Source organism: Oncorhynchus gorbuscha, linkage group LG10 (assembly GCF_021184085.1).
Source record: "Oncorhynchus gorbuscha isolate QuinsamMale2020 ecotype Even-year linkage group LG10, OgorEven_v1.0, whole genome shotgun sequence".
Taxonomy (NCBI): Eukaryota; Metazoa; Chordata; class Actinopteri; order Salmoniformes; family Salmonidae; genus Oncorhynchus; species Oncorhynchus gorbuscha.
In genome coordinates this window covers 50,642,260-50,669,429 of record NC_060182.1, presented here as the reverse complement: position 1 = coordinate 50,669,429, position 27,170 = coordinate 50,642,260, and the positions used below count along the sequence as shown (strand labels likewise).

Here is a 27,170-nt window from a genome sequence, read left to right as displayed (position 1 = left end):
TATTCAAAATAACCACAAGACAACCACACTCTCACCAAGCTCTAAGAAACACGTGGTTCTCAGAACGTTATGTGCTGGCTGGGATAGGATCTCACACACCCACACACACGTGTAACCTTTTGGTTCCCTCCCATTCCCTCACATTCTAGTCTCCTATTGTTTCTCCATCTATGGTATCTCACTGTTTACGCTACTTTCATCTTCCTGTCATCCTTTCCTGGACTCTATTGTTGTGGTATGTGTATGTACGGCTGTGGAGCTTTGATGAAAAAGTCCCCATCGTCAGACAGCAATGGTGAAAAGCCAGGTAGGCTCTGTCCCTTCTAACATGGCCTGTCAGGTAGGCTCTGTCCCTTCTAACATGGCCTGTCAGGTAGGCTCTGTCCCTTCTAACATGGCCTGCTTTGTGCAACTCTATTGAGCACTACTGTGTCTACTGTGTCTTTTTAGTACGGTTTACATTTTAGGACATCCCTACTCCCTATGACAAAAGTCCATAGTCTCTATGACAAAAGGGAGTAGGGATGTCCTAAAATGTACATTGTGCTACCGTGCACTAGTGTCTACTAAGCACTACTGTGTATACTGTCTGAGCACTAGCGTCCACTGAGTCTACTGACACTTAGCACATTGTCAATGAAGGACATTCTGATGTTGTTGCACTAGACTGCATGCCACTCAAGTTCCCTTAACTCAGAGTTGGTGAGAGGTGTTATGCTGTGGAAACACTTGCATGGTTTTTCCTTAATTCTAGCATGTCCTGACACCCACAATAAATATCACATTATGTGTCTACAATTAATTCACAGACATACTTTGAGATGCTAGTTACTTAGGTCAATTTTGTCACACAATGCATATTTTGACTGTACCTCAGTGAGATACAGGGTAAGTAATCGCTCCTCCTCTGGTTCGTTTGAAATATACAGTCCCCACCCACTCTCTCACTCTCTGACTGGTGCCCCTATTTGATCTAATTCTGCTGTATCACACACACACACACACACACACACACACACACACACACACACACACACACACACACACACACACACACACACACACACACACACACACACACACACACACACACACACACACACACACACACACACACACACACACACACACACACACACACACCAGCTGGCAAAGCAAGCATAACAAACCCCACCAGCTTCTCTGCAGTGATAAATATTTCAAAGCCACTGCAGTCCATACAAATACAGGCCTTGCTACCCTTATCAGTGCTGTTAGCAATTATGCTGAGGAGGTAAAGTGGGCCCCTAATGGCATAAGAATGGAGCGCATGGAGTCACTCGAGGTGTGAGTGATGGTCTAGCAGTGTGACTACACATATTGAGGCATGTGTCTATTGAACTATTGTTTCAATGAATGTGAAATCAATGTTATACCAATGTCACATGCTTCGTAAAAACAACAGGTGTAGACAGTGAAATTCTTACTTAAGGGCATTTCCCAACAATGCAGAGAGAAAAGAAAGACAAATAATAGAAAAAGAAGAATACAAGAGATAAAGGGTTCCAGTCTTGGTGCATCAACACCGCTTGAACAGTCTATGACCTGGCTGGCTGGAGTTGTAAAAAAATGTTTAGGGCCTTCCTCTGACACCGCCTGGTATAGAGGTTCTGGATGGCTGGAAGCTCGGCCCCAGTGACGTACTGTGCTGTACGCACTACAATCTGTAGCGGCTTGCTGTCAGAGGCCAAGCAGTTGACATACCAAGCGGTGATGCAGCCCGTCAATATGGTCTCAATGGTGCAGCTATAGAACTTTTTGAGGATCCAAGGGCCCATGCCGAATCTTTTCTGCCTCCTGAGGGAGATGAGACATTGTCATGCCTTCTTCACGACTTTGTTGGTGTGTGTGGACCATGAAGCTCTCAACCTGCTCCACTACAACCCCGTTGATGTGGTTGGGGGCATGCTTGGCCCTCCATTTCCTTCAGTCAGCTCCTTTGTCTTGCTGACATTGAGGGAGAGATTGTTGTCCTGGCACCACACTCCCAGGTCACTGACCTCCTCGCTGTCTCATCGTCGTCGGTGATCAGGCCTACCACCGTCCAGTCGTCGGCAAACTTAATGATGGTGTTTGACTCATGCGCAGCCACGCAGTCGAGGGTGAACAGGGAGTACAGGAGGGGACTAAGCACACACCCCTGAGGGGCCCCCGTGTTGAGGGTCAGCGTGGCGGCCGTCAAGAAGTCCAGGATCCATTTGCAGAGGGAAGTGTTGATTCCTAAGGTCATTAGCTTGGAGGGCACTATGGTGTTGAACGCTGAGCTGTAGTCAATGAACAGAATTATCACATAGGTGTTCCTTTTGTCCAGATGGGATAGGGCAGTGTGGAGTGCAATAGAGATTGTGTCATCTGTGGATCTGTTGGCACGGTATGAGAATTGGAGTAGGTCCAGGGTGTTTGGGATGATGGTGTTGATATGAGTCAAGGAATTACATGGCTTCAGATGTGCGATAGTCATTTAGACATGTTACCTTGGCATTCTTGGGCCCAGGGACAACGGTGGTTTGCTTGAAACATGTATTAGACTGGGTCAGGGAAAATCTATGTGGTCTCTTAAGTTCTAATCAAGAAACAAAAGCCTTCACGCGGTATATGCAGCTCGAAGGGTAACAAACGCCATTGCAGCTGAAAAGTTGTATATGTGGGTGCAGTTGTGAATTCACCATTTCTGAAGGCGATGTTCAATACAGTTTGTCGAATGCTTCAGCTCAATCCCATGAATTTTCCATCAGTCTATTACTCATACACCTATTGTGGAGGGCAGTTTATTGATTTCCATATAGGGCTTCTGAAGAGTTTCAAAATGGTGGACACTTTTCCAAAGTTACCAGGTTTTTCAGAAAACCCAGGATTTCAGAAAAACCCCGGAGCTTTGGGAAAGTTTCTAGCATTTTGCAACCCTATATCTGAATTTCAAAATTCCCAATAGCTGACCACTGTGAAAAGTGTAGTTTCTGCATGTTCCAGCTAGTTCAATGCGAAGCACCATTTACCCTGTGGTACTGTGTGTGTTTGTCTTACAGCCAGACCCATGATAGCTGCCCTGCCTCTAAGGCACACTGTCAGCAACGGCACTGTCCTGCCCAAGAAAAGTTGTGGCACGCTACCGTCCCCCACCAGCTCCAGGAAGGATGCTGCTGTACCAGCAACCAAAAGGTAAACACAGCTCAAATGCTACCCATTTCCTTCCCTTATGAAACAAGATTGCAGTCAGAGAGCAGTATAACTCCAGTACACTGCAGTATAAATACAGTATGCTCCAAATAGTGCGACCAAAATAACAGTTTTTTTAACGACAGTAATTTTGCAGTGTAACTGGAGTTTTGTAAGGGTTATGGTAGAGGCCTTAGGCCAGGAGTTTTCCTAACCATGTGACCTGAACAGCAGGGCCAGTTTATGAGATATCTCTCAACAGTATTTTTGGGGTAAAACCAACTCTGTTTTAGTTTTGACTTTTTAAACCTAGAGGCTTTAAAAAACTGGAGCAGTAATGACTGTGTTTTCTAGATTTGGGGTATTAATATTGTAGTATAGTCAGACTAAATTGTACCCTAAAGCTCAATAAGTGCACACTATTTAAATACACATTTCTTCCTCAACTAAAAATGTATAAAACATATGAAATCATTGCACTGTTGGTGTGTTTATTTTATTAGTCCACACAAAGTCAACACATTATTTGATTCCTGCAAACAGCAATCTGTGTGTCTTTCACTGTATTACTACTATCTCCCTGTGGCCTGTCTGCCTGTGCTAATTTCCCCCTCGCATAAGTGTACCCTCCTCTGAAGGGAGAGCCATTGACATTTAACATGAATAATAAACACAGGTACAGTGCTGTCACAGGCATCCCCATTTACACCACAGTGGCATTCAGAGACGGCATTGATTTACTGATTGGAGCTGACTGGGACCAAGGGAGTGCAAGTAATAAATCACAACTGGCAAGGGAACAATAGGCACTCCTCCAATGATGTTCATGCCTGGAGTCTACTTATCACAATACAGGACTCAGGAATGGATGGTATATGGATGAGACTATAGAGTAAATAGGTACGAAGAGGAGGAGGGGGAGGATGGGAGGAAGGGATGGAGTTCCTAACATGGATGCAGTATAGGTGAACCATCTCCAGACTGAAGCAATAGATATAGAGTGATATGGAGCTGACCAGGCTAGACTCGGTAACACACTAAGGCACAGGGGAAATGTCAAAGGTCTGTTGTGTATTAATAGGACTAGAAGTGTAAATGGTTTGTCCATGCATGAAAGATAACAATGAATCCCTGGTCGTGTGCTCATAGAGGCCAAATTGATTCGGCCTCCTTCAGATCTTGACTTCTGAACTTTAAGTCTTTGCACAAAGGATAGCTCACCCACCCATACTTCCTAACTCTGTGTTATTTTAGGATGAGAAGGAAGGAAGTCTGCAGGAAGCAGAATTGTTTACATTGTTTACATTATTATTTGTATTTGTGCTGTGTGCCGATGTTTCCACAAGAGATCCCTTCATACAGGTAGACACACGCATATACTCATATTTGATAATAGACATACGGTATGTATTCCTATTCATCACAACACCATTTTCACCATACCGCCATTCACGCCAGTTGATCTCTATCTCATTTATATGGCACTTTTGCAGTCTTAACCACAGCTCTGTTCTGTAAAGGTAATATCTATCAAACTGACAATTTGGTCCAAAACCAGACTTGAGACATCCTCTTTGAACAAACTGGTATTGGCAGTGTGTATCCACTAGCCACAATACTGGACTTGATTCAAATGGATGCAGATGTTATAGTCAACTACTGTATCTACACATCAATTATCTTTAAAAAAAATCACAGAGCGTGATACTGTAAATCACCAATCTTTTTTGTCTTACCACCATTCACTGTCTCCTTTTCCACTTCCCTGTTTCCCTGTTTCCCTTCTTTGCCATGCATGCCCCCTGTCTGTCCAGTCTCTCCAGTCTGTCTGGCATACCCACCAGACTTATCTACATCACTTCTCCTTACAGGTGAGAGGGTGGCCAAACTGTGACACCATCATCATCCTCAAAGCTCATAATGTTACCTCAATGTTACCCATCTCTCATAGATCCATGAATCATTGAATTAACAGATCATTTCTATGAACAATGAATAACAACATTCATCACAAAAATATCTCTCTCCCTGGAAAACAGTGGCAATTGTTGTAGTTACTGAGTGGACTATCCTGGTTACATATTGACTAATGCATTGTTGGGTTTAGAGCTTGGAAGACGTGAAACTTGAAACTTAAATGAAATGAATGGATATCTCTTTCTCTCTCTCTGTCTTTTCTCTCTCTCTTTCTCTGTGTGTGTGTGGTGGGAATCAGATCAACTACAGAAGGTGCTGCTCCCATGCCAACCAAAGTTGGCAAAGAGACCAAAGGTTTCAATAAATCCCCCATGGCCTAATTAACTCCATTCCTGATCTAGGTATGCCTGCTGCCTAGCATACATCAACTAACAAAGGTCCCCTCACACACACACGCACGCACACACACACACACACACACACACACACACACACACACACACACACACACACACACACACACACACACACACACACACACACACACACACACACACACACACACACACACACACACACACACACACACACACACACACACACACACACACACAAAGACACACATCCCAAACCCTGTTTCAGGGGGATAACATCAGCCACAAATGGGAGGATTGAATGGATTTTGGTCTAGCAGGCTGGATTAGAACCGGTAGACATTCCAGCCAATGAACTGCTGATTGGGCCGTTCTTTTGTGAAGGCATTTTTAATGGCCCACTTTTTAACATGTTTCAACCATCTCTAATACCATCATACATGTGGCCATGAATGAGTCACAGGGGAGAGAGATGGAAAATGATCTCTCTGTCATGGATCAGTAATCTGGTTTCCTAGTATAGGGCCTTCTGTACTATGATATTCTGTATTTACAGTGTGATATGAGGACTTGTAGTAGATAGTGTTATTGATAGGTTGCTGGTATTATCTTTGCTTGATGTTACCTTTACACTCAAAATCAAGTTTGAAGTCTTTGATAGTTCCGGTGATAGATTATATTCATTATAAGGATTTGCAACTGAAGAATCTCTGAGGGGATACAGCTAAATAACAGCCTAGTTTAACACTATTCCCCGGACAGTTAAGGCTATGCTTCTTTCTTTCACCATTAGGTAATTGCATTATCCATTTTACTATCTCTCCCACAGAGAGATATATCTTGGGTATTTATTTCATGAGATTACAAGTAAATAATCAGAATTCCTTAGACAATTTCTTTTAAGCACCTTTATTTATTCAAAATACACCATTAGGTAGATTTATCATCCATTTGACCATCTATTCCTCCAGCACTGTGAGGAGAACCAACTCCAACGAAACGATGGGTACACTGACTCGTAAAGACAGCGGCGACTCCAAGAGCAACCGCACCCGCACCGGCTCTACCGGGAGCAACTCCAGCGGCAAGAGAGCCAGCGAAAGGTACAGCCAGCCTAATAACAATAGGCCACACTGTAGCAAAATGTTTTAAAACAGAAAACGAAAACAAGCCGTTCTTATTGGAAAACTACAGGTTATAGTCAGTTCCATAATGATTCACCCTACTGCACATGACCCTGGGATTAAGTAGTGTTTGTTTTTCTTTCAAATACTTTATCTGCACTTGAGTAAACCTATCTGGCGCAATGCCTGGTTCAGTGTTGACATTTTTTTTTTTACTCACTCCGCAGCAAACTTAAGGAGCCCGTTTTCAATGCAGGTAAGAGTCAACTATATCAGTGATGCCATGCACTCAGTTGCTCCCTGTAAATGAGAGATTTAAAGCTTTTGAGAGACATACCGTCACATAACCCTTGAAAATGTCCTTGCTTTTGTTTTACATAATCTACAGACGTATGATAGATATGGGGCGGCAGCGTAGCCTAGTGGTTAGAGCGTTGGACTAGTAACCGGAAGGTTGCGAGTTCAAACCCCTGAGCTGACAAGGTACAAATCTGTCATTCTGCCCCTGAACAGGCAGTTAACCCACTGTTCCCAGGCCGTCATTGAAAATAAGAATATGTTCTTAACTGACTTGCCTGGTTAAATAAAGGTAAAATAAAAATATGATAGATGTTATCAACTGACCATTTGAGCCATTGTTTGGGTTAAATGGTTGAATTCATACACTTTGTCAGCATTGTTTGTCAGAGGTGCAAAATAAATACAAGGTATGTTACAGGTTAAAGCCAGGGCCTGTGTCCCAGCAGGCAAAACTGGTTGCAATGATGTCTTTGTCACATCATTTTTGGTTATAATGATGTGGTAATGAAATCATTTAAACCACTTTTGCCCACTTGGTCAATTCCCAGCTCACGGAGTACCACTCAAGGATGTTCCATGATGTGCTGTGATGTATAGTGGTGACATTTGTCTTGTAACGTATTGAAAAGGTTCATCCTTCAACCAATAATCATCCCTCCATAACCACTTCCATCCTCCCATAAGTTCTTATGAAGTATTTCAACCTCCATTGTCATCTATGATTTCCTTTTTCCTTTCCATAACATGAGTCATGCACATGTGCTATTTATTTATTTTACTGTATGAGTGTGTATACTGCAGTAGTAACAATAAACACCACGAGATAAGATTAATTGTGATGAGAAAGAAGCGTCTCCAGAATGGTATTGATCGCTGGGCAAATTAGACTGCTGTAACCCATTAGGCTGATTTACCTGGTTTAATTCTCCCTGATAGATCATCACCCCTCTGAACCTTACTTTGGCTCGGGATTACTTTGGCTTGAATGCTGATAAGCAGAGAAAATGTACTGGAACCACGATTAATGTAGTCTTGTTGAAGATTTAAATGAATTGTTGTCCAGCATAGTCCCAGGGTAGTGTCATGAACGTTCAACTCTAAAGAGAAGTCATTCAGTCAATGTAAATAACTGATTAGACATAACAGCAATTGAGATGATACCTAAATAGTACTCACAAAGAATATGTGAAATTGTTTACTGTTTTTTAGAATCTCTCTATAGCCCATCATAAGCTAATCTTCCAATAATCCTTAAAGAAACAAACAAGGGACACAGACAGTACATGCTTAGCCTATGGGAAATCATTAGCTGCTCCTGTTCAGACTGGTAGATCAGATAGATAAGCTAGATCGATACATAAATAGATAGATACAGAAAAGACCTTAAGCACAATAGCCTAAGTGTTGCCAAGAAGAGACTGAGACACGGTGCTGGCATAAAACGGAGGTGACATAAAAAATTAAATGGAAAAAATTACAATGATGAGTAAGTCCAGGTCAGGAACCAATGCAAAACCTCACCTGGTCCTTCTGTCCCCTTCTCTGTGAAATCACAAGGGATGCGACGAGTGACACACTGCAAAGGTAGGCCTTGGTCCTCAAGCCCCCTTACCTTAGCAGCTCTCTGGACATTGTGTTCTCCTAAGGCCTTAGAAGAAAGCGTTAAAATACACATAAATTAGCCATATGTGGCATGGAGGGGTTTTTCCCAACAGACTATCCCACCATCATGGGAATTGCGCCCAAGGATATTGTCTGGTACCTAAAATCTCACCATGCCACAATGTGGCATAGTCGGCCAGATATTACATTGCACATATCTGCTGCTATTAGAGTTAGACTACCAGCTATTGTTCTTTTCTCATGCGAGAATGTATAATAAAGGCTACTGACTCTTGCTTTTGCCTTAGTGATTCATAGGCCCAATTCACAGAGAGCTGCCCCATGGTAGGGGTAGGGTTGGGTTGACAGTGAGTGTGATAGTAGCCTTTCCCAATATGTCAGCCAACAGTGGACTAATAAACACTCTCTAACACACTGAGAGTTTGAACTGTGTGTGGTTGATTGCAGTGCTGCTGTTACACTAGCTGTCAAACATATTGTGGAATTGCCACTTTCTAGATGTGTTTGCTCACAGCCATGCAGCGCTCTTTTGTCCTTGTCACCATAGAAACCCCACCAAATATTTCCTGCAGTGCACACTGATCTTCTAAGAGACCCTTTTCAGAGCACAACGAGCCAATTTTATTGTGCTTGTATAATGTATCTTCAAAAGGGCTGTTTACATTACCAGCCGAAGTCTTTACTTTTGAAATCTTTAGCCATCTCTTGCATGGCTTTCAGTATGGGATTTTGATACACAGCTTGCGGGTCATTTCCATAAGCTTGGCTAAAGACAGATGATTTGAGAAAGAGACATGTTTGGAAGCAGAGTGTTGTGAAACTCATGGTTCTTTTGCCAGGCTGTCATCTTTCACAGTGGAAAAATAAATTTAAAAAAAGAAAAGAAATGGCAGGTCCATGGTAAATGCTGGGTCAAGTGAAGTGAACATATTTAAATAATGAATGTAATTCACCTTGATGCCAGCAAAAGTATACCAAAAGAGTCACTTCATTATGTCAGATTTATCATAGACAATAGTTATATGTTGAGCTACTGATGCACTCTTTTTGTAAAAGTGTCAAACTTGACTTAACGAGTGAGAGCGCCAGTAATTTAGCCCACCTGCGGTTGTTACCCAGTAGATACTGAAACTTGTCTTGTACCAGTCCCGTGTTTTGTGGTCGTCCATTGAAGCATAGCAGCCAATTGTCGATCACATCTAACTTGGATATATTCTACCAACCCCTCCTACCCATTCCTTCTGGCCCCTCTCCAATTCTACCACCTCACCTACCTAGTAACCGTGCAGATATATCTGGCCCATCCGTCAAAAAGGACCGGAACTGCTGAGGCGCCCAAATCCACCGCAGCAGCCGTATCTGGCCCCTTCTCCGCTCCCCCCACTGCGCCTGACTCCAAGAGCGCATCTGACAAGTCTGTCAGGTCCAATGGAGTCAGGAAGACCCCGACGTTTGCGCTCCCCCTGAGAAAGTCAGTCAGCCAGTCGTCCTACACCCCCTACTCCCCCTTAGACAAGCCAAGCTACAGGAGCCCCATCAAGTCCCCCAGCCAGTACTTCCAAATCTGCTACTAAGCTAGGCCTATATCAGCGTTTGGAATTAGGTTGAAAGAGGTTCTGTGGTAACTGTGGATGTAAAAATTGACTTCAAAAAACATTCCTCTCAATGACTGTCATATTTCAGTTTATTTGTTGTGTGTTTTTTCCATCTTTCTTGTGGTTTTTGGTCACACATTGACAAGGATATTATTTGTGTGTCCTCTGGTTGGTTTGTTCAGATTTTGTTTTTCATTCCCCTGCTGTGGCACCATAAGCTTATGTTTTTGCTTGCGTTGTTTTCTCTTGTTTACTTGTGTGTTGTACTGTACATTAAACAAATGCTATAATGCTACATAACAATGCAAACTGCCTGCTTTTCATTTTGCACCATTCATTGTTATTGTCTGAATGTATTTGAAATTACTAATAAAAGGGAATCAAAAGCCCATCCATCTCTGTGTTTGCTAATCTATACTTTTCCTTACTAAATTAATTCACTCCTTTGCAACAAAAAAAGTGTTGTACATCAACATCTCATAACCATAACTGTTGATACTTTCTTTCTCTTTGCATCTTCCTCTCAAGCATTAGTCTCGGAACCACACTTTCATTTTCACTCCTCTCATACACTGTTCTCACCATCACAAACACTCCTTCCTTGTTACCAATGAGTCATGACAAATTGTCCACTGAAAATGTCTGTTGCTTTTTTTAGAGGAAGGGTATGTGAAAATTTATTTGAAGGGACGACCCATCACCATGTACATGCCCAAAAACCTTGTGGAGACCTACTGCCTGGAAGCCAAATCGGACCTGCCAAACATAAAGCTCAAACTGGACTGGGTGTATCCTTTTTTCACTGTTGTAGGTTCAGTACTTTTCAGACAGTTAGGTGTATATTTCAATAGATAAGAAACTGTTTGTTACGTGGCATTACAACATTTGAGTTATGCATGAAAGTCCATGCTTTCAGGACAGAGATGTATTGTGACTCGCAAGATGTATCCCCCTATGTATTGTGAGGTTACACATTTGCCAAAGTTATATTCTTATTGTATTCTATTGCACAGGTGTGAAAGTCACATCTGGATGTTCCAAGAAAAGTTGAAACTGGAGCAGCAGCACGACAAGGTAGCACGTCCAGTAAACAGGTCAGGGTTTCATAGCCACGGGCAAAACAACAGAAACTGGATCAGCAACACGACCAGGTGGACTGGGGACGGGGATAGACAGGTACTGCTGAGGAATGGTCCTAGGGCTCCGGTCCTCCGGGAGGGGAGAGAGAGAGATGGGAGAATTAGAGGGTGTGTATTTAAGTTCACACAGGCCACAGACAAGACAGGAGAATTAAACCAGATAGGACAGACTGACCTTAGCCCTCCGGCACATAGACTATTGCAGCATAGATTCTGGAGGCTGAGACCGGGGGGGGGGGGAGACACTGTGGCCCCATCCGACGATACCCACAGACAGTGCCAATCAAGCAAGATATAACCCCACCCACTACAGCCCCCACCCCACTGGAGGGATATCATCAGATCACCAACTTATTACCCTGAGACAAGGCTGATAGCCCACAGTGATCTTCTGCACCGCACGTAAGTGACTCAACCCACTATAGTCAAGTATAGCGAAAAAAGCATGGCACAAAGTGATACAGACCTCCTAGTTGTACAGTCGTCTCAAATAAAACTGTGAAGGACCTTGGCGTTACTCTGGACCCTGATCTCTCTTTTGACGAACATATCAAGTATATTTCAAGGGCAGCTTTCTTCCATCTTTGAAACTTTGCAAAAATCTGAAACTTTTTGTCCAAAAATTATCCAGAAAAACGAATCAATGCTTTTGTCACTTCTAGGTTAGACTACTGGCTACCTGAAAAAAACACTAAATAAATTGTAGTTAGTGCTAAATACGGCTGCTAGAATCTTGACTAGAATCCAAAAATGTGATCATTTTACTCCAGTGCAAGCCTCTCAACACCGGCTTTCTGTTAACCTTTTTGGGATAGGGGGCAGCATTTTCACTTTTGGATGAATAGCGTGCCCAGAGTGAACTGCCTCCTACTCTGTCCCAGATGCTAATATATGCATATTATAATTAGTATTGGATAGAAAACACTCTGATGTTTCTAAAACTGTTTGAATGATGTCTGTATAAATCATGCCTTACCTTGGATGTGCTTCTTTTATTGGCAAATTTTATTAGAAACTTCAGTATTTTCTATTAATAATATGCATATCTTATATTCTTGGTATGAGAAGCAGGAAGTTGAAATTGGGCACGCTATTTATCCAAAAGTGGAAATGCTGCCCCCTATACCTTAAGAAGTTAATATGTACGCTAACATTGATGTCCTATTGAAGTTATGTGGATCTTGACCAAGATGCCCAGTTATGGGTACAGGGGACGTGACTGTCGCTCTAACCTGTACCTGCTACCCACGGGAGAGACGGTCTACTTCATTGCATCTGTTGTGGTGCTGTACAACGTGGACGAGCAGCTCCAGAGACACTACACCGGGCACACTGATGACATCAAGTGGTGAGAAGAAACAGAATGTGACAACACTTTATTTCTCCTGTACTGTACAACCTTTGTCTATGAAATAATTTTGACCTGAGCTGTACGTGTGATGCTGTCCTAATATGTACACTGTACTTGTAAAGGCATCTGTGTGTAGCTGGTGAGATGATTCAGGTGCAGGACAGCAGATATGAGTAATAAAATACTTTACTCAAGAATTCAAACATAACACGTAATATACACGGCCACACAATGCTGACCTCAATACAACAAACAATCACTCACAAATACAACATGTAGAACAAGGGGTTAAATAATAAACAAGTAATTGAGTAAGTGAAGCCAGGTGTGATAAGACAAAGGCAGAACAAATGGAAAATGAAAAGTGGATCTGCGGTGGCAAGAAAGCCGGTGACGTGAGGTAGGTGAATAATTACACTTTTGCAGATTAACACTGGAGTGATAAATGATCAGATGGTCATGTACAGGTAGAGATATTGGTGTGCAAAAGAGCAGAAAAGTAAATAAATAAAAACAGTATGGGGATGAGGTAGGTAAAAATGGGTGGGCTATTTACCGATTGACTATGTACAGCTGCAGCGATCGGTTAGCTGCTCAGATAGCAGATGTTTGAAGTTGGTGAGGGAGATAAAAGTCTCCAACTTCAGCGATTTTTGCAATTCGTTCCAGTCATAGGCAGCAGAGAACTGGAACGAAAGGCGGCCAAATGAGGTGTTGGCTTTAGGGATGATCAGAGAGATACACCTGCTGGAGCGCGTTTCAACACCTGCTACGGGTGGGTGTTGCCATCGTGACCAGTGAACTGAGATAAGGCGGAGCTTTACCTAGCATGGACTTGTAGATGACCTGGAGCCAGTGGGTCTGGCGACGAATATGTAGCGAGGGCCAGCCGACTAGAGCATACAGGTCGCAGTGGTGGGTGATATAAGGTGCTTTAGTGACCAAACGGATGGCACTGTGATAAACTGCATCCAGTTTGCTGAGTAGAGTGTTGGAAGCAATTTTGTAGATGACATCGCCGATGTCTTTGACTTTGGCGGAAGTCGTGATAGTACTCATCAAACACTGCCCTATTTCACCTAGCTACAGTATAAATCATTTTCACCATCATCCATGTATTTTCAGACCAACAGTACAGTCGAGTAATTTATTAAGCAATTTTTTTTTTAAATCTACAGTATGTTTCTGGCATCCAAAGTTGGAAGGGCTTTGCAACCCACCTTGTTGCACAACTGTGTCACACTACCTTTGATATAAAATCCTCCTTATTTCAGTACAGACAGAGCTACCGTGACACCACTGCTTTAATCAGTATTCTCGTACAGTCCCATGGAATAACCCCTTCACCATAAGGCAGGCTAGGGTAAACAGGTGGCTGGTCTGCAGCTGCTTTGTCCTCAGTGATAGCATTGGTCAGGTAATTATCTCAGACAGAAAAGGGTGGTCCATAATATAATAAGCTGAAACTTGAGGGGTCGCCCTGGGGTCATGCTCATTATGAATAATTAGAGTTGAATCAATCCTGGGCATAGAAAAATGTTAGCTGCTTTTTCACTGTCGTACAGATAATCTTGACTTTCACTTATTTCTGTAAGGCATAGTGCCCTTCTGTTGTGCCCTTCTATCGGAAGTTGATAGTCAATCACACATGACTTAGACTACTGTAACTGAATCCCATAAGCTTCAGTCTGACAGACTAGAACAACATCTATGATATATATGATACGTGCCTCAACACCTGCATTGCTTGCTGTTTGGGGTTTTAGGCTGGGTCTCTGTACAGCACTTTGAGATCAGCTGATGTACGAAGGGCTATATAAATACATTTTATTTGATTTGATATATTAGCAACTCATAGTTTCAGACTACACAAAACACTTCTCCTTGATATGCTTTAAGGTCTCTGTGGTTTTTCATCATTGTTCAAATCGACCTTCAGATGTTCAAAGTGTTTGCCGTCTCTCTGTTCCTCTGTTTGTGTTCTATAGTCTGGCTGTCCATCCTGATAAAATCACCATAGCAACGGGACAGGTGGCAGGCACCTCTTCTGAAGGCAAAGTAAGTGACCTCTCACCCTCAAATAACTTTGAACCTATGAACAGATCACTTATTTAATAATAAGAAATAATGTGTGTGTGTACGTGTGTGTGTACTGACAGCAGTTGGCTCCTCATGTGCGGATTTGGGACTCTGTGAGCCTCAACACCCTCCACATTCTGGGGACAGGTTTCTTTGACCGCGCCCTGGTTTGTCTTGCCTTCTCCAAGTCGGTAAGCAATGGACCTTGGCAACAAAAAAAACTGAATACATATCATATCTCATATGTGAACCAGATTTTGAGTTTGCCTTTACTGGTCAGAAAAGCTTTGCTAAATAACTGAGGACAGTGCTGATCCATCTCTGTTGGTCTGTCCAGAATGGAGGCAACACGCTGTGTGTAGTAGACGACTCCAATGACCATGTGCTCTCTGTGTGGGACTGGCAGAGAAAGGAAAGACTAGCTGATGTCAAGGTGAGTGTCTATGTGTCCGACTGGGGTTTGAACCTGTGCGCATCAAGACTTTGTTAGCCCTCTAAACTGAAGCCTAAGCATTAGCTCGGGGTTCAACACAAGTCTTCAGGTCTCAGGAAAGCTTACCTGGCTTTGGAGTTGCTCTATTGATCCTCATAAACGTTTGACAAGTGTAACAATAATTTTTTCTGTCCCATTACAGTGTTCCAACGAGGCAGTGTTCGCTGCCGACTTCCACCCCACTGACACCAACATTATAGTCACGAGTGGGAAGTCACACCTCTACTTCTGGACACTGGAGAGGGGTACCCTTACCAAGAAGCAAGGCTTGTTTGAGGTATGACATGAGATTTCTCATTTATACTGCCTCATGTTCACTTGCTTGATTATCTGAGTTTTAGAGGAAATGTATTTGCCAAAATCAATATAATTTATGTCAATTTGCAGAAAGTTTTATCTAAATTCAATGTCGAGGCTGTGTTGCTTTTGCTCTTTAGTTCTTCACCCAATGTTAGAGTATGTCATATTTTCAGGTTTTCAGTAGTTAGTTTCTCTGTAGTGTTATTGAAGCTTGCACGTCTGTCTCTGTCTGTTTTCTGACAATACAACTCTGTTTTATCTCTGCCCCCCAAGTAAATAAAGCCATATTTATGTTCCTTGCAGAAACAAGAGAAGCCCAAGTTTGTCTTGTGTGTGACTTTTTCAGAAAATGGAGACACCATAACTGGAGACTCAAGTGGAAATATACTGGTGTGGGGAAAAGGTAAACCTGTCATTCGATAGAATGAACCATCAAACTCAAAAGGGTTCTACCTGGAACCAAAAAGGCTTCTTCAAATGGTTATCCTATGGGGACAGCCAAAGAACCCCTTTTAGGTTCCTTTTCTAAGAATGCAGGTCCCTGTCCAGTTGTGTTTATTACATTTACATTTTAGTCATTTAGCAGACACTCTTATCCAAATAGACTTACAGGAGCAATTGGTGTTAAGTGCTTTGCTCAAGGGGGAACATTGACAGAATTAAAAAATATATTTTTAAAAAGGGCACATAGACAGATTTTTCAGCTAGTTGGCTTGGTCCTTCAAACTAGCGACCTTTCAGTTACTGGCCCATTGTTTTTCCCCTTTTTTGCTCATCAAAAGACTCTTTATTATGAGAGAGTTGTCAGGTGGCTGGGGTCAGAATATGGTCATGCCTAGTATAGAACACCAAGGCCTGTCTTGTGAGTGAACCGATCCTGACCATGTGTTATAGAACAAACAGCTAGCTATCTTCTGCCTTCTCCAATGGTGTTTTGTCTTTCTCTCTGTTTTACAGGCACTAATCGAATTAGCCACGCCATTCAGGGTGCACACGAGGGGAGCATCTTTGCACTGTGTATGTTGAGGAACAGCACACTGGTGTCAGGGGGAAAAGATCGGAAACTCCTCTCTTGGGATGGGAGCTACCAGCAGATCCAATCGGTTGAGGTGAGACACATGCGGAATCGTGTACATACACCCAAAAAAGTAGTCCCATGATTTTGGCCATTTCTATAGTACACTTTTTATTAATGCATCTACAGTATAAGTGCTTAGAAAGAAGACTGATTCTGCATACTGCAACCCTGGCAAAAGATGATGCTAGCTTTCTCAGAAATATGGGGGTTTTGGTTGATACACAGTAAGTATTTATGTAAACAGTAGTACCAATGACTGGTACAAGGAAAACAATGTTCTCTTTTACAATTTCTCTTCTCCATAACCCCCACCCAGCCATCTGTAAAAATCAAACATGGGATAAAATAAAGAAAACAACCCTCACCTTTACGGTGGGAGGAAGCTTACCACAATAATATGTATTTTCCCACCTTTCCCAGGTTCCTGAGTTATTTGGCCCCGTCCGCACTGTTGCCGAGGGCAAAAGGGAGAGTGTGCTTATTGGGACCACCAGGAACTATGTTCTACAAGGCAGTTTATATGGCGAATTTACCCCCATCACACAAGTGGGTAAAATCAAAGCCATATATATATATATGGCTGCTGGTATGATTATCTGACGTTCTAGTTCATGCAGACCTAGGGTGTTTTCAGTTCATTCAGACATTCTTTAAGCCCATTAGCTGGTTATTTAGTAATGTCCAGCATCTCCTGGCTAGCGTGTTTGGTGCATGTATCAATGCTAATGGAAACAGATGGACCCAGTTAGAGGAAAGTACAGAATGGGTCTACATTAAGCAAGTACTCTTTCTAGCAACTGATTGCCAACGATGCTAACTATGCTCCCTAACTCTTCCAGGGTCACACCGATGAGCTGTGGGGGTTGGCCGTGCACCCTTGGAAACCCCACTTCCTCACCTGTGGCCACGACAAGCATGTCAGCCTGTGGGATGCCTCCTCGCACCAGCCTGTCTGGACCAAGACTATGGAGGTAGACAGGCAGGCAGTGCTCCCTGGGGACAACTCTTACTATACTCAGTTAACATGAAATGTATGAGTAAAAGGGCCACAAGCTCAGCTTGCTCCCTGATATGTTTGTGCTGTACAGCCAACAACTGTCACTGTATATGCAATCGTAAATCAAGTTCTTTCAACCATCGAGCATCTGAGCTGCAGGAGGGACTGGTGCACTTCACAAAATAGATGGCATCATGAGTACGGAAAATGATGTGGATATATTGAAGCAACATCTCAAGACATCGGTCAGGAAGTTAAAGCTTGGTCACAAATGGGTCTTCCAAATGCACAATGACCCCAAGCATACTTCCAAAGTTGTGGCAAAATGGCTTATGGACAACAAAGTCAAGGTATTGGAGTGGCCATCACAAAGCCCTGACCTCAATCCTATAGAAAATTTGTCGGTAGAACTGAAAATGTGTGTGAGAGCAAGGAGGCCTACAAACCTGACTCAGTTACACCAGCTCTGTCAAGGTTAATGGGACAAAATTCACCCAACGTATTGTGGGAAGCTTGTGGAAGGCTACCAGAAACGTTTGACCCAAGTTAAACAATTTACAGGCAATGCTACCAAATACTAATTGAGTGTATGTAAACTTCTGACCCACTGGGAATGTGATGAAAGAAATAGAAGCTAAAATAAATAATTCTCTCTGCTATTATTCTGACATTTCACATTCTTAAAATAAAGTGATGATCCTTATTGACATTAAGACAGGACATTTTTACAATGAGTAAAATGTCAGGAATTGTGAAAAACGGAGTGTAAATGTTTTCGGCTAATGTGTAAACTTCCGACTTCAACTGTATATATAATTGCAAAAAAATATTTGGGGGACTGGAAGTGATGCAGACTGTTACTTTGATGGAAGCCAGTCTATCTGCAATATTAAAGCTGATCTACCCCCTAAATAAAAAAGAATAATAATAAATAAACTGTCATGCCAAGTAATGTTGGCTATACAGCACAAACATATCTGGGACCAGGCTAGCACAAGCTTTTGCTGACCACATGATCTGATTTAGAAAAACTCTGTTTTTGCCCTAGTTATAATAGTGGAGAAATGCGTAGGGTACTATCTAAATCCTTTGTGTTTATTAATCTCTCAAAAAGCTTCAGTCTATCTCTCTTCTAATAGATCTTCACTGAGGCTGGTTATTTGGGTGCGGTAAAATGTATAAGGATGCAGTACTGAAATTAGACATCCTTTGTTTCTTTAATTTACAGGACGCAGCTCAGTCTGCTGGATTCCATCCCTCTGGAGCAGTGGTTGCTATAGGAACGCAGACCGGCAGGTGAGAAAGTACTGAGAAAGTACTGCTCAAGGAGAATATTGTTAGGACAATTAAATCACAAAAGCCATAGAGATCTGGCAGTAATAATAATAACACATGTAGTTTGTATAGTGCTTTTTATTACAATATGAATCTCAAAAGGGTGTTGTGAAACTACAGGAGAGATGTGATGTGGGTCCTTCTGTAGCTCAGTTGGTAGAGCATGGCGCTTGTAACGCCAGGGTAGTGGGTTCGATCCCCGGGACCACCCATACGTAGAATGTATGCACACATGACTGTAAGTCGCTTTGGATAAAAGCGTCTGCTAAATGGCATATTATTATTATTATTATATTATTATTGATAATCATGAGAGGATGGATAACTTTCCTCATACAGGTGGCTGGTGCTGGATACTGACTCTAAGGATCTAGTCACAGTGCACACAGACGGGAATGAACAGCTGTCTGTTATACGCTTTGCACCGGGTAAGTGTTCTTAAGGCTCTTATATTGCTATATATAATATATATAAGCATTAATGATGCTTTATTATGACTTATAAAAAGGATTATAATAGGTTACGTCTCTCTCTGTAGCAAATCTTCTAATTAAAACCGCTGTCATTTAGTCAGGATCATTATCAGATGATAGATTAAACGAACGTGTTGTGACATTTTTGACGCTGTTAATCTCATCTCCATTTCTTCACCGCGGGGGTTTTACTAACCTAACATATGGAATTGTTTTAAGATGCTCATATTATAATTTAGCTATTTGATTTTGAATTTTAGGACCCCTTTAGGTATCAAAATATATATGAAAAAAATATTTGCTAAAACATTTAATTTGACTTTAGCCCATAGAAACTTATTGAATAACAGATTCATGCAGTAAAAAACGAATCTAAATTAATTTTGTTTTGAAGTGTCTCTCCTATATCTGAAAGATCTTTTATTTTTAGTTTTTTTTACACATATTTAACACATTTAACACGTATTTTAGGCACTAAACTACTTCCATATGAACTGAGTATGTAAAACACATAAAACACTATTTCCATGACCAGGTGAATCCAGTAAAAAATAACATGAGTCTACAAAACATTAGGCACACCTTTTCTAATATTGAGTTGAACCTCCTTTTGCCCTCAGAACAGCTTCAATTCGTCAGGGCGTGGAAGTATTCCACAGGGCCCATGTTGTGCCAGCAACTTTCACCCTCGGAATGGCACACAATCACAATCCATGTCTCAACTGTCTCAAGGTTTAAACATCCTTATTTAAGTTGTCTCCTCCCCTTCATCTACACTGATTGAAGTGGATTCAACAAGTGACTTCAATAAAGGATAGCTTTCACCTGGATTCACCTGGTCAGTCTATGTCATGGAAAGAGCAGGTGTTCTTAATGTTTTGTGCACTCAATGTAGATTGACTGTGATATGGACGTTTTATTTATGTCGGGGACTTTATCTGTTCTAACCTACATCTCCTGTCCCTATTCCTAGATGGCAATTTCCTGGCGATTGGCTCTCACGACAACTACATCTATATCTACGCAGTGGGGGAGAGTGGCAGGAAGTACGGTCGAGTGGGAAAGTGCTCGGTGAGCACCTTTTATTTTTAGTACACCCCTCTTCTCCTCAGCATCACATCAGGAGGGCATGCTAAATGATGCGCATTCACATCATAGTGTATTATGGTTTAAATAGGTTCAAAGTCAGGGTCGAGGGGGAAGTTAGGGTCGAGGGTCAAAGTCAGGGTCGAGGGGGAATTGCAGTGAGATTGCCAATAAATAAAATAAAAAGTTCATCCCCAAAAATGTTTTGGGGGAACAAAACATTTATTAGTCTATAATAATAATCATTATTGTATGGGACAATATACAACGTTTTTGAGAAAGATCATTTTAATAAATTGAGTAAATGTATTTATTGGTTCTCTTAATTTTTATGAGAGATGAAAATGTAATGGATTGAAGATTATTTGTTGATATTATGATTAAGTTTATTTGAACAAGGACAATGTACAACAGAACATACTTCTTAGTACACTTGAGAAAAGATGCATTATACCCAGTGGCGATTTAGCATGTAAATCTTGGTGGGGCAAACTCCACAAAAAATTGTAGATGCATGCCAGGAAAGCCACTACACAACACAACACAACAATAAACAATACATGATTTGGACTAACGGTGCAACAAACATGTGTTACTTGTCACATGCGCCGAATAAAACCTTACCATGAAATACTTACTTACAAGCCCTTATGCAATGCAGTTCAAGAAATAAAGTGAAGAAAATATAAACTTAATAAACTAAAGTAAAAAATGTAATAAAAAGTAACACAATAAAATAACAATAACGAGGCTATATATACAGGGGGTACTGGTACCGGGGGGTCAATGTAAATAATCCGGGTGGCCATTTGATTAATTGTTCAGCAGTATTATGCATTGGGGGTAGAAGCTGTTAAGGAGCCTTTTGGACCTAGACTTGGCACTCTGGTACAACTTGCCGTGCCATACTTGGGTGACTGGAGTCCTTGACCATTTTTTGGGCCTTCCTCTGACACTGTCTAGTATATAGTTCCTGGATGGCAGGAAGCTTGGCCCCATTGATGTACTGGGCTGTATGCACTACCCTCTGTAAAGACTTTCGGTCGAATGCCAAGCAGTTGCCATACCAGGCGGCGATGCAACTGATCAGGATGCTCTCAATGGTGCAGCTCTAGACATTTTTGAGGATCTGGGGACCCATGCCAAAATCTTAAGGGGGTCTCCTGAGGGGGAAAGGGGGTTGTCGTGCCCTCTTCACAACTTTCTAGGTGTGTTTGGACCATGATAGTTGGTTGGTGATGTGGACACCAAGAAACTTGAAACTCTCGACCCGCTCCACTACAGCCCTGTCAATATGAATAGGGGTGAGTTCGGCCCTCCTTTTCCGATCAACTCCTTTGTCTTGCTCACATTGAGGCAGAGGTTGTTGTCCTGGCAACACACTGCCAAGTCTCTAACCTCCTACCTATAGGCTGTCTCATCATTGTCGGTGATCAGGCATACCACTGTTGTGTCGTCAGCAAACTTAATGATAGTGTTGGAGTCTTGCTTGGACACGCAGTTGTGGGTAAACAGGGAGTACAGGAGGAGACTAAGCACGCACCCCTGAAGGGCCCCCATGTTGATGATCAGCGTGGCAGATGTGTTGTGGCCTACCTTTGCCACCTCGGGGCAACCCGTCAGAAAGTCCAGGATCCAGTTGTTGAGGGAGGTGTTTAGTCCCAGGGTCCTTAGCTTAGTGATGAGCTTTTTGTGTACTATGGTTGAACACTGAGCTGTAGTCAATGAACACCATTCTCACACAGATGTTCCTTTTGTCCAGGTGGAAAAGGGCAGTATGGAGTGCGATTGAGATTGCGTCATCTGTGGATCTGTTGGGGCGGTATGCGAATTGGAGTGTGTCTAGAGTTTCCCGGGATGATGGTGTTGATGTGAGCCATGAACAGCCTTCATAAAACTGTCCCAACAGCAGAGTCCCAATAGCAGTCCCTACACCTTACCACTGTTACACCTGGCTATCAGCAGAGCCTTGTCTGGCAGTGAAACAGTTCATTCAGCCTCATTTACTGACTTTAAAAAACATAGCTGATATGGCTGACTTGCTTACGCAAATGTGGTTTCTACTGACAATTGAGATGTACAGACTATGGCATCAGGGAACGATGAGTGGATGAAAGGCAATCGTAATTTCAATTAAGACATTAATGAGAGAGCTAGGACGGACGTAGTCAATGAAATGTACAGCGACAGATTGACATCAAACTTTGTTATCAAAGACTGGCATTCTCTGGATTTATGGTGCTTTCAAGACAACTGGGAACTCGAATCATAACCTCAGTGATCTTCAGGTCGAACTCACTGAAGTCTGAGATGTAGTAGTTCCGAGTTTCCAGTTATTTTGAAAGTGGCAGAAGTCATGCTGGATTGACAGCATGGCTAATTTTCAATGTTTATCCTTTTAAGCTTGGAAAAAAGACCCTTAAACCCAGACTTGGACCACACATCCACTCCACTGAGTAGCAGGCTAGTGATTGCATTGCAATGCTTGCAGTTAGCCACTGATTTCTTCCAAACCACTCATTGTTAAATTTGTGATTTCTAACTGGTTGTGTAATGTTTATGTCCAATTGCCGATGAGCACTGATACCTTTTATCTATAATTTCTCTACATATTACAAGGATTGAAAATAATTTGCCTGTAGTTTGTTAACTTGATTCATGATGATGACTGCTACCTTGCTAGCTCAGTCCAATCAAAGCTACTGTAAATATAACGTCATTTGATGTCATTTTATCTGTAGCCAATGACATTGAGCCTTCTTCTAATGTAACTCTATGGCAGCACCCAAGGGGCTTAAATTTTTGAGCTCTCCCTGTTGATTTTGTGGTGATGTATTGTCCCCATGAGTGACAGAACACTGAGGCAGTGTCTATGTACCAGATAGGACTGTTTCGTTTTTTTCACATTTGTTGTTTTGTATTTTGTAGTGTTCACATTTATTTTCCTTATTAAACATGTTGAACACTAACCACGCTGCATTTTGGTCCTCCTCTCCTTCAACGGAAGAAAACCGTTACAGAACCACTCACCAACCAAGGACCAAGCGGCGTGGTAACAGGCAGCAGCAGTAGCAGGAGAGGCAGCGATGTCAGGACTCCTGGAAATGGGAGGACGTTTTGAACAGCAAGGGTTGCTACACATGGGAGGAGATCCTGGCTGGAAGGAATCTCCTCCCATGGGAACAGGTGGAGGCAGCTAGGAGAGTGGAGGCAGCCGGAGAGAGGAGCCAGCGATATGAGGGAACACGGCTGGCAAGGAAGCCCGAGAGGCAGCCCCAAAAATGTATTGGGGGGAGGCACACAGGGAGTGTGGCGAAGCCAGGTAGGAGACCTGCGCCAATTTCCTGTGCTTACTGGAGAGCGAGCGAGACCAGGCAGGCAACGTGTTATGCTGTGGAGCGCACGGTATCCCCAGTACGGGTGCATAGCCCGGTGCGGTACATACCAGCTCCTCGTATCGGCCGGGTTAGAGTGGGCTTCGAGCCAGGTGCCATGAAGCCGGCTCTACGCATCTGGTCTCCTTGGGCCGGCATACATGGCACCAGCCTTAAGCATGGTGTTCGCCAGCACAAGCCCAGTGCGGGCTATTCCACCTCGCCGCACTGGCAGGGCGACTGGGAGCATTCAACCAGGTAAGGTTGGGCAGGCTCGGTGCTAAAGAGCTCCAGTGTGCCTGCACGGTCTGGTCTATCCAGTACCACCTCCACGCACCAGCCCTCCGGTGGCAGCCCCCCGCACCAGGCTGTCTCTCCGTCTCATCCCTACGGGTGCTCCCGTCTTTCCAGCGCTGCCAGAGTCTCCCGTCTGTCCAGAGCTGCCAGAGTCTCCCGTCTGTCCAGAGCTGCCAGAGTCTCCCGTCTGTCCAGAGCTGCCAGAGTCTCCCGTCTGTCCAGAGCTGCCAGAGTCTCCCGTCTGTCCAGAGCTGCTAGAGTCTCCCATCTGTCCAGAGCTGCTAGAGTCTCCCGCCTGTCCAGAGCTGCTAGAGTCTCCCGCCTGTCCAGAGCTGCTAGAGTCTCCCGCCTGTCCAGAGCTGCTAGAGTCTCCCGCCTGTCCAGAGCTGCTAGAGTCTCCCGCCTGTCCAGAGCTGCTAGAGTCTGCCGCCTGTCTGCCAGGAGCCGCCAGTCTGCCAGGAGCCGCCTGTCTGCCAGGAGCCGCCAGGATCCGCCAAAGCCGCTAGTCAGCCAGGATCCGCCAGTCAGCCAGGATCCGCCAGAGCCGCCATTCAGCCAGGATCCGCCAGAGCCGTTAGTCAGCCAGAAGCTGCCAAAGCCGTCAACCAGCATGAGCTGCCCCTCGGTACTGAGCTGCCCCTCGGTCCTGAGCTGCCCCTCGGTCCTCAGCTACCCCTCGGTCCTGAGCTACCCCTCGGTCCGGAGGAGTTTGTTTAGTCCAGCGGGGCCCTTTAGTAGGGTTGCCAATCCTAGGTCGGCGGCGAGGGACGCCGTTCTTAGGAGGAGACTATAAAGTGGACAAAGACTATGGTGGAGTCCACGTCCTGCGCCAGAGCCGCCACCGCGGACAGATGCCCACCCAGACCCTCCCCTATAGGTTCAGGTTTTGCGGCCGGAGTCTGACCATAGTTAATTTGTGTTTTCTTCGTTTTAGTGTTGGTCAGGACGTGAGCTGAGTGGGCATTCTATGTTGTATGTCTAGTTTGTCTATTTCTATGTTTGGTCTGATATGGTTCTCAATCAGAGGCAGCTCTTAGTCATTGTCTCTGATTGGGAACCATACTTAGGTAGCCTGTTTTGTGTTGGGTTTTGTGGGTGGTTGTCTTCTGTCTTTGTGTCTATGCACCAGATAGGACTGTTTTGGTTTTTTCACATTTGTTGTTTTGTATTTTGTAGTGTTCACGTTTATTGTCCTTATTAAACATGTTGAACACTAACAACGCTGCATTTTGGTCCTTCCTTCAACGGAAGAAAACCGTTACATTGACACACATGAGGCAGGTAATTTATATATAAACTAAAGAGTAAAGCCCAGGTCCCAGACAATGAGACTTTCTGTTTGATTCTAACACACTATTCTGTCAGATAAATATGAATCCATCCATTTTAAATCATTTGGGGAGAAATTACATTCAGCTAGTTTAGAGAGTAGAATTCTGTGATGTACAGTATCAAATGCTTTTTGCAAATCTAAAAACACAGATCTTACCACTCCCTCTATGTCAAGTTTAAATGTAACCTTCTACATAAAATAACCGTTTTCTGACTAATGAGAAATCACTAGTATTCAAGTGATCAGTCAATTATTCAGTAACTACCCTCTTTCCAGCCTTTGAAATGATTGGCAAAATACGTATAGGTCTATAATTATTGACCATAAAACAATCAGCAGACTTGAATATTAGGTTAACCGCTGACTTCCATTCCCCTGGGAATTTATGGGAAATTAATCAAATCTGTTATTGGCAGGGGCGCAACATTCTGAATGTCACGTCCTGACCATAGAGAGCTTTAATTTTCTATGGTAGAGTAGGTCAGGGAGTGACTGGGGGGATGTTCTAGTTTATATTTTCTATGTTGGTGATTTGTATGATTCCCAATTAGAGGCAGCTGGTTATCGTTGTCTCTAATTGGGGATCATACTTAAGTAGCATTTTTTCCACCTTTGGGTTATGGGATATTGTGTATGTTTACTTGCCTGTTCGCACTGCATTGTCATCATGGTTAGTTTATTCTGTATTGTTTCTGTTTTTTCTAAGTTTCACTTTCTTTAATAAATAATGTGGAACTCTATGTACGTTGCGCCTTGGTCTGACCATTATTACGAACATTGTGACACTGAAATTGCATTCTGAAATCCCCCCTCCCACAGTTTTATAATTGGAATGTGATATAAATGAGGCAACTGTCACACTGTTTATTCTCTGTGTTGGTTGGTGTATGATAGTGACTTGGGTGGATCATCTAGGTGAATTTATGATGGCCTGATATGGTTCCCAATCAGAGGCAGCTGTTTATCATTGTCTCTGAAAGGGTATCATATTTATTTAGCCATTTCCCAACTGGGGAAAAAAAGAAACAAAAAATATATAGAAACAATATGCCCCCCCCACTTCTAAAACCAAAGATGTGCCCCTTGTTATTTATGATGTCAAAGTATCTTTATGTGTTTTAAAGAACACATTATCAAAGCCATAGACATCTTTGGCTTTAGAGGTTTTCAAGCTGCTTAAGATTTTTTTTAACTTTCACCTCAATAGTTGGAATCATATCAAACATTTTGAGGGAGTCATCACATCGGGTGATACATAACTCGCTCACTGTAAACTTTTGCCCCAGATCTTGTACAGACTGAGTAAAGAAATAGTTAAAAGTAGTGGCTATTCTCGATTAATCTTCCATTAACTTTCAGTTTTATACCTCCTTTAATTTATCTTGCCTGTTAAACTGTATTTTTTCCAAATATGTTTACAATCACCTTTCGCCTCATTTATGATGTTAATGAATGACTTGGCTTTGAATTTCTTAACTCGGAGAATAACTGAATATCATTCTGTCACCATCTAGTCCAGTTTTGGGCTTTCTTTAGTGCAGCATACATTTTTTGTTAACTGCCACAGGGTGTCATTTAACCAGGGTAGGCTATTACTTATATGTTTCTTTCTTGTAATTGTCTTAGTATAATATGTTTTCAAATTAGTGAGCGTTATTTTATTATATCACAATTATTTTCTAGGTCCTTGGATGTCAGGAAATCATC

The 27,170-nt window shown here is 42.7% G+C and overlaps 1 protein-coding gene across 5 annotated transcripts in view; it reads left to right on the top strand.

Moving 5' to 3' along the window:
• LOC124046217 (echinoderm microtubule-associated protein-like 1) overlaps positions 1-27,170 on the top strand; it is an 80,029-nt gene that overhangs the window by 42,715 nt on the left and 10,144 nt on the right. The window contains exons 3-20 of one of the 5 annotated variants that reach the window (XM_046366349.1): positions 3,066-3,198; positions 5,010-5,066; positions 6,458-6,589; positions 6,838-6,866; positions 8,468-8,494; positions 10,787-10,916; positions 12,466-12,615; positions 14,607-14,676; positions 14,781-14,888; positions 15,035-15,130; positions 15,333-15,467; positions 15,794-15,893; positions 16,448-16,599; positions 16,989-17,114; positions 17,408-17,539; positions 18,794-18,861; positions 19,240-19,328; positions 20,347-20,444. In XM_046366349.1, the coding sequence (XP_046222305.1) occupies positions 3,066-3,198; positions 5,010-5,066; positions 6,458-6,589; positions 6,838-6,866; positions 8,468-8,494; positions 10,787-10,916; positions 12,466-12,615; positions 14,607-14,676; positions 14,781-14,888; positions 15,035-15,130; positions 15,333-15,467; positions 15,794-15,893; positions 16,448-16,599; positions 16,989-17,114; positions 17,408-17,539; positions 18,794-18,861; positions 19,240-19,328; positions 20,347-20,444 (1,832 nt within the window). Of the gene's footprint in view, positions 1-3,065; positions 3,199-5,009; positions 5,067-6,457; positions 6,590-6,837; positions 6,867-8,467; positions 8,495-10,786; positions 10,917-12,465; positions 12,616-14,606; positions 14,677-14,777; positions 14,889-15,034; positions 15,131-15,332; positions 15,468-15,793; positions 15,894-16,447; positions 16,600-16,988; positions 17,115-17,407; positions 17,540-18,793; positions 18,862-19,239; positions 19,329-20,346; positions 20,445-27,170 lie in introns of all 5 variants that reach the window. The other 4 variants (XM_046366348.1, XM_046366350.1, XM_046366351.1 and 1 more) reach the window with 4 other exon arrangements.